The sequence below is a fragment of the Drosophila willistoni genome, unplaced genomic scaffold, assembly GCF_018902025.1.
Source record: "Drosophila willistoni isolate 14030-0811.24 unplaced genomic scaffold, UCI_dwil_1.1 Seg268, whole genome shotgun sequence".
Taxonomy (NCBI): domain Eukaryota; kingdom Metazoa; phylum Arthropoda; class Insecta; order Diptera; family Drosophilidae; genus Drosophila; species Drosophila willistoni.
Window position 1 is genome coordinate 68,012 of NW_025814226.1, and position 6,961 is coordinate 74,972.

At 41.5% G+C, this 6,961-nt stretch overlaps 1 protein-coding gene across 1 annotated transcript; it reads left to right on the forward strand.

Annotated features, from left to right (window-relative positions):
- Positions 1-2,873: 2,873 nt before the first annotated feature.
- On the forward strand, positions 2,874-4,157 carry LOC124461206. The gene has a single exon (XM_047012763.1). It carries the CDS (start codon positions 2,874-2,876, stop codon positions 4,155-4,157), a length of 1,284 nt encoding a protein of 427 aa, XP_046868719.1.
- Positions 4,158-6,961: the final 2,804 nt, after the last annotated feature.

A 6,961-nucleotide genomic window follows, 5' to 3' on the forward strand; every position in this document is an offset into this window, starting at 1 on the left:
TTGCCTGAAATCAGGGCATATGGTCAAAAACTGTCCATCATCATTCGCATGCAAATATTGTAAAGGTAAACACCATTCTCTGATCCATGATCCAGGTAACTCAATGGCTTTAAGGAACTTGCAACAAGGAAAAAGGGAGAATCAGCGTAGTCCAAACGCTTCTCATCACGATTTGTCTACAACAAGTCTAGTGGCTCATAATGGGAGTGCACCAGCAACGGTTTGTTCACAAAGCTCTGCGAAATTGAAAACAGGAAAAGGTTTAAATCGAAGCATATTGCCTACTACAACGGTTTATGTTCAAAAGGTAAATGGAGACTACATTACATGTCGTATCTTACTAGATACTGGGTCGGAACTTTCATATGTATCAGAACGATGCATACAAGCACTTGGATTGCCACGGTCGGCATCATCCATTTTGGTCACAGGAATCTCTTCGGTTCAGGCTGACACCACAAGGGGAAGCAGCACGCTTCAGATAAAGCCAAGGTATTCAAACAATCACTTAACGGTACAGGCTCATGTTCTTGGCAAAATCACATCAACACTGGAAAGGCAAAACATTGACGCATCGGCACTTGATGTCTTTAGCGATCTTCAACTCGCTGACTCGGAATTCACCACAAGCGCTCCAATTGACGTTCTTTTGGGCGGTGAGCACGTTTGGTCTACAATCACAGGGAAAAAGTTGTACGACAATACGGGCAAACTCATTGCAATATCATCGATTTTCGGATGGGTCATCAGCTCTATAACGATGCCCCAAGCTAACAACGCTTTCGCTTTGACATCATACATTGATGTTAACGCTTCGCTCCAGAGGTTTTGGGAGCTAGAGGACATCAGTTCCACAACCAAATTGGAACCTGATGATGAGCAGGTGGAGAAACACTTTCTCGCTACGCACACTCGAGATGAAAAGGGGAAGTACATCGTGGAACTTCCATTCAAGGTCACTAATCCTGAATTTGGGGATACTCTACAAGGAGCTCTTAATCGTTTCCAATCGGTGGAACGACGCCTACAATAAGATGCAAGTCTAAGAGCAAAATATGTCAACTTTATGAGGGAATACTTCGATTTGGGGCATATGCGCGAACTGCCACCAGATGAAGTCAATAATGCACAACGGTTTATCTACCACATCACCCGGTTTTGGGTCGGAAGCTGAGAGTAGTTTTCGACGGATCATTTTGCGACACCAAAGGCAAATCACTAAACGATTATCTCTTTACAGGGCCTAGCATTCAACGCGATCTATTTGCTGTCTGCTTGCGCTTTCGGATGTATAAATTTGTATTCTCAGCCGACATAGTCAAGATGTTTCGGCAGATTTGGGTGAACGACAAACACCGCGACTTCCAGAGAATTGTCTGGAGAGAAAGCCCATCGGATCCAATCAAACACTATCAACTATGCACCGTCACTTATGGCACCTCATGTGCACCATTCCTGGCTGTTAGGGTATTAGAGCAACTGGCTACTGATCATCAGCAGGAATTCCCGAATGCTGCAAAAATCTTACAAGAGGATTTTTATGTCGACGATGTGCTCACTCAAACAGTGTCAAACAAACAGGGTCAAACAGTGAGGAGGAACTGATACAAAATCGAAAGGAACTTATTCAACTTATGTCCTGTGCTAATTTGGAGCTTGGGAAATGGGTATCAAACACACCTCGCATACCAACAGAAGGAACTGATTCTACACAATCATCTCCAGTCAAGGTTCTTGGACTTTACTGGCAACCTGGTCTTGATACATTGTCTTATAATGTTGGTCTAAAAGGAAATGTCGATTGTACAAAACGACAAGTTTTATCGGATGTCTCGCGGATCTTCGATCCACTTGGGCTTTTGGCACCAATTGTGGTCCAATTCAAAATACTCTTTCAACAATTATGGCTTCTCGATTTGGGATGGGATGACAAACTCCCTAAGCAACTAGCGGATACTTGGCTCAAATGGCGAGCAGATTTGGATATGCTACAACACATTCAAATACCCGGTTGGTTGTCAACGACACCGACAACATTGAATTGCATGGATTCTCCGATGCATCTACGAAGGCATACGCTGCTGTAGTGTACAGCAGAGTAATCAACAAGGATGGCTCGATTTCTACATCGATTATGGCTGCGAAGTCTAGGGTGGCTCCGCTAAAGCAGCAATCTCTGCCCCGCCTAGAGCTTTGCGCGGCACTTCTCCTAAGTCAACTCATACGTTCGATAAAGGCGGCACTTCGACATCGAAAGGTCACGGTTTTTGCATGGTGCGATTCCACAATCGTTCTCTATTGGCTATCATACGCACCCTCTCGACTAAAGACATTTGTTGGGAACCGAACTTCGGAATTCTGGACACCATTCCAAGGCATTATTGGCGTCATGTGGACTCCAAATCAAATCCAGCTGATTGCGCATCCAGAGGTCTCATGGCTGCAGACCTAAAGGACTTTCAGTTATGGTGGAATGGCCCGTCATGGATACGTGACGCGGATCAGTTTCTGGTAAGGTTAAACAACTCACAAGTCTGTTTGAATATTTCAGAAAAGAACATAGAAAAGGAAGTCAAAAGCAATTGTCTGTCTGCATTAGTAAAGGCAACTCCTGATCATCCACTTGATCATCTTGTTCAACGAGTATCTTCATGGTTGACGCTCGTTCACACGGTTGGCTATGTCCTTCGCTTTCTACGGCGCACGAAGGGTCCATTTGGGGACAAGGGCTAAACTGTCTTACGTTTGAGGAAATCACTGCGGCACGCATTGTATGCTTGCGTCACGCGCAAACCTGCTTTCAGGATGACTATCAATTGCTACTCGCAAATAAACCATTGCGAAGTCGATCTCAGCTGGCTAAACTCTCGCCAATGATCGACAAGGACGGACTACTCAGGGTTGGAGGACGCTTGCACCACTCGCAATTGTCCACAGAGGCGAAACATCCAGTTTTGCTACCGAAATCTCATCGCATCACCAAGCTGATACTTGAATACGAACACAGGGTCAACCTGCACCCTGGCGTCTCATCACTCTTTGTTATGGTACGTCAAACATTCTGGATATTTGGCGCAAGGAACTTGATAAGGAAAGTCACACACGACTGTTTGGCTTGTTTTCGACAGCGGCATCATACATCACAACAAAGGATGGCTGATCTACCCAGCATTCGTGTCACTCAGGCACTTCCATTTGTAAACACTGGATGTGACTATGCTGGTCCAATCCTTCTTAAGGATGGAAAGGGGCGCAAACCGCGCATTGGTAAGGGCTACATATGCCTATTTGTTTGTCTGGTCACATCGGCAATCCATCTGGAACTTGTAACGGACTTGAGCACCGACTCATTCTTGGCCGCGCTAAGACGTTTCGTCTCTTTGCGTGGCAAGTGCAACAAAATCTATAGCGACAACGGAACGAATTTCATTGGAGCTAAACGCTCTCTTGATGAAATGCAGAAGCTGCTGGCATCTCAGCCACACATCGAAAAGGTTAGGAATGCTCTGGCGAATGATGGCATTCAATGGGTATTCATTCCACCACATGCTCCTCATTGGGGAGGAAAATGGGAATCTGCAGTCAGATGCGTAAAGCTGCATATTCGCCGAGTCATTGGGAAATCTACTCTCACCTACGAGCAGATGCGAACTCTACTTGCACAAGTCAGTGCGGTGGTCAACTCACGACCCTTGTGCTACAACTCGGACACAGATATCAATTATTTGTCGCCAGCACATTTCTTGATCGGCAGGCCTCTCACAACTATACCAGAGGCAGACCTAGGCCACATCCCCGTGGGCCGACTTGGGTACTGGCAAAGTATCCAATCTATGATGCAAGGTTTCTGGAAGCAATGGCATCAGGAGTATCTTACCACATTGCAACAGCGTCCAAAGTGGACCACTACAACACCAAATATAGCAGTGGGAGATGTGGTGCTTGTAAAGGAATCGAACACCCCACCAGCTCACTGGCATCTGGCGCTGGTTCTCGAAGCCTACCCAGGCAAGGATCAATTGGTTCGAGCGGTTAGACTCAAGACCTCTTCGGGAGAATTAACTCGGCCAATCACCAAGGTTGCGGTATTGCCCCGTTCAGAAACTGTGTTTCAGGGCGGGCCGGGATGTTCAGGAACGGATTGCGTTTATCGATAAGTCAGATGTAGTTGTAAGAATCGACACATACTTAAGCATTGTACACACACACATATTTGTGCGCTGCTGCGACAGCGCTTTTTCTCTTTGGTTTAGTAATAAATTGGCACTCAACTGATTCAGTAGTGAAGAAATACAAAGTGAAGTTATCCAACATAATTTCAAGGTACAGTCCACTGCTAGATCAAATCAATCATATAGCTCTAGAAGAACTAGAAGAAACATTTTCATAAAATTGGAATATGCTTTGAAATTTACATATGTGATAATATTGGATATAAAACCCCAGATCCCAAAATTTTAATTTTATCGGATAAATATAACACAAGTTACAGTCAATATAATAATCGGCTCTGCTTCCAGCTCTGCCGGCAGCGCTGCTTGCTGTCTACTACGTCTTTCGTCATCAACAGAGTGCATGCATACACACACAGACGCAACGCTACATAAACTGTATGTGTATGCGTGCGTGCTTTGCTTTGGGAATGAGGGAAGAAGAAGAACAAATCGTAAAATAGAGAGTAAAATTGTTTTGTTTGTATAGTTGAGTTGCAGAAAACAAATTTTGAACATGTAAAATTATTATTACCAAAGACTGCAAGGGTATATAAACTTAGGCATAGCCGATGTTAGCTTCTTTGATATTTCTTCTTGAATTTTGATTTGTAGTGTGTGACTTTTTGTCCTCCATTTCTTTCTTCAAAATGTTTCTCGTCTAACTTATTTATTTCTCCTGTCTTTTTGAATGGATTGGTCGTTTTTGACTGTACTAATGGTGCTTGTTTAAATCTAGTGTCGATTTCGAAGTCGTGTCTATCTTCATTTAAATTGTTTATTTGATGCATTTTTTTTGTTTGCGTATTATAGTCGGGGGATCCTGCATAGATAAAAATGTTCGCTGGTGTTCGGTTAGTTGTTTTATGTCTCGTCTTATGGTTGTATACGTAGAGAATTTTTTCAAAGTTGATTAATTTATCTTCAATGTTATTTTCACTATTTATAATCCTAAGTTTTTGATTTACTGTTTTATGGAATTATTCTACGTCTGAAATGCTGTTTTTACTTGATGTGATTTCTAACTTTACATTTTCTTCTTGTAGCCAACTTTTTAGTGCTATACACAGAAATGCTGAATCTTTTTCTGATTTTATTTCTATTGGTTTGCCCATTTCAGTGAATACTTTCATAATTGCTCTCTTGGCTTCTAACCAATCTCTATAGTTTACTTCTACAAGTGTTGCAAATTTGGAGTAAATGTCAATGCATGAAAGAATTGTAATTTGTCGATCATGTAGAAGTCCATGACATATTTTTCTCTGATATTAAAAGTTTCTGGTGTTATCTCAAAAGTTAGTTTTGTATTTCTATTTTCTGTCTTTGCGATATTGCATACTGAGCATTCATTAATAATGTTTTGAATTAGGTTTTGAAAATCGGAAAAATTATATTTTTCTTCAAACAAATTAATCATTTTTTCGATTCCTGGATGTAATAATACTTTATGTTGTTTTAGGATTATTTCTTTAAATTGTGCAAACGTTTGAAGGTCATCTAACTTAATGCTAGATTTCGAGGTTTTTGTATTTGCGTTCAATCGTATTAGTTCAATAAAGGCTTGTTGGAATATAGGTTAATCTTGTTCATTATGGAAATATAGTACAGTTTTTTTACCGCAAAGATATCTATTAATTATATCCTTGCGTAAGCATTGGTCATTTCTTTGTATGTTATTTTTATGTTTGTTTTATAAAAGTAAGTTGTTGTTTCTGCTTTGTCTTCTGAACCTCTAATGAATTCTATTTGCCTGTTGAAATAATTAATGGGTTTTTCTACTATTGGAATGTTATTTTCATTATCCTCATGAGCACTATGTATTGTAGCTGCTGTGCTTTCTGTTGATCCTAAAAAGTTTTCTTCTATTTTAATTTTGGAAAGGGCATCTGCTACGTGATTTTTTTGGCCAGGTGAATATTAAATTTTGTAATAGTTGTTATTGGCAGGCGGTGGCCGATTCTTCTTTTTTATAGTATATTCCTTACCTATTATATGTTTCGGCCAAAAATCTTTTCGACATATAGTGTCGAAGATATGTTTCGGCCAAAAATCTTTTCGTTATATAGTGTCGAAGATATTGGCCGAAACACTAATTTTAAAGGACGAAATGTCCCGAGAACAAGAAAATTTAACTTTTCCACCGCAATATTCGAGAAGTTAACTTTAACCGAATATAGGCTATAACATCATCAGATGTGACAACAGGGTCTAGCCTAGAAACAAATATACGTTTCTTTGGTGGAATGCCAACGAGAGGCCGCGGTCCCGAAGCGTCAGCCGCAGTAGCAACGTTGGACAAGTCACCCAGCTTTTAGAGCTATCGGCAATTTCCATTGGAATGGGTAAACAAACACATCGCACACTACAATAGGCATCGTTTTTAAGCATCGTTTTAGATCATTCCCAGGTGATACCGGTAATTCCTTACTAATAGCATTCACAACCGGTCTCTTAAGCGATATCAATTGCTGTACATTAGGAGTGGACGGTGCATGAGACCGGTCGGGGATGATAAGAGACGCTGGCGGATCTACAGATACAGAAACACCCAAGGACTGGTCCTTTTACGTTTCGGAGACTCATTCATAAGCGATAGTCTCCACCGTTTTAATAAACTCCCTTAAAGTGTCAAAACTATCTCTAGTCCGCCTCATGAAAGAGCGCATCTCATTCTCGACCGCCGGCAAGCATCACATCCATTTTTTAAGCCACCACCTTTAGCAATAGACTTCTTGATTCTGCCTGTGTAA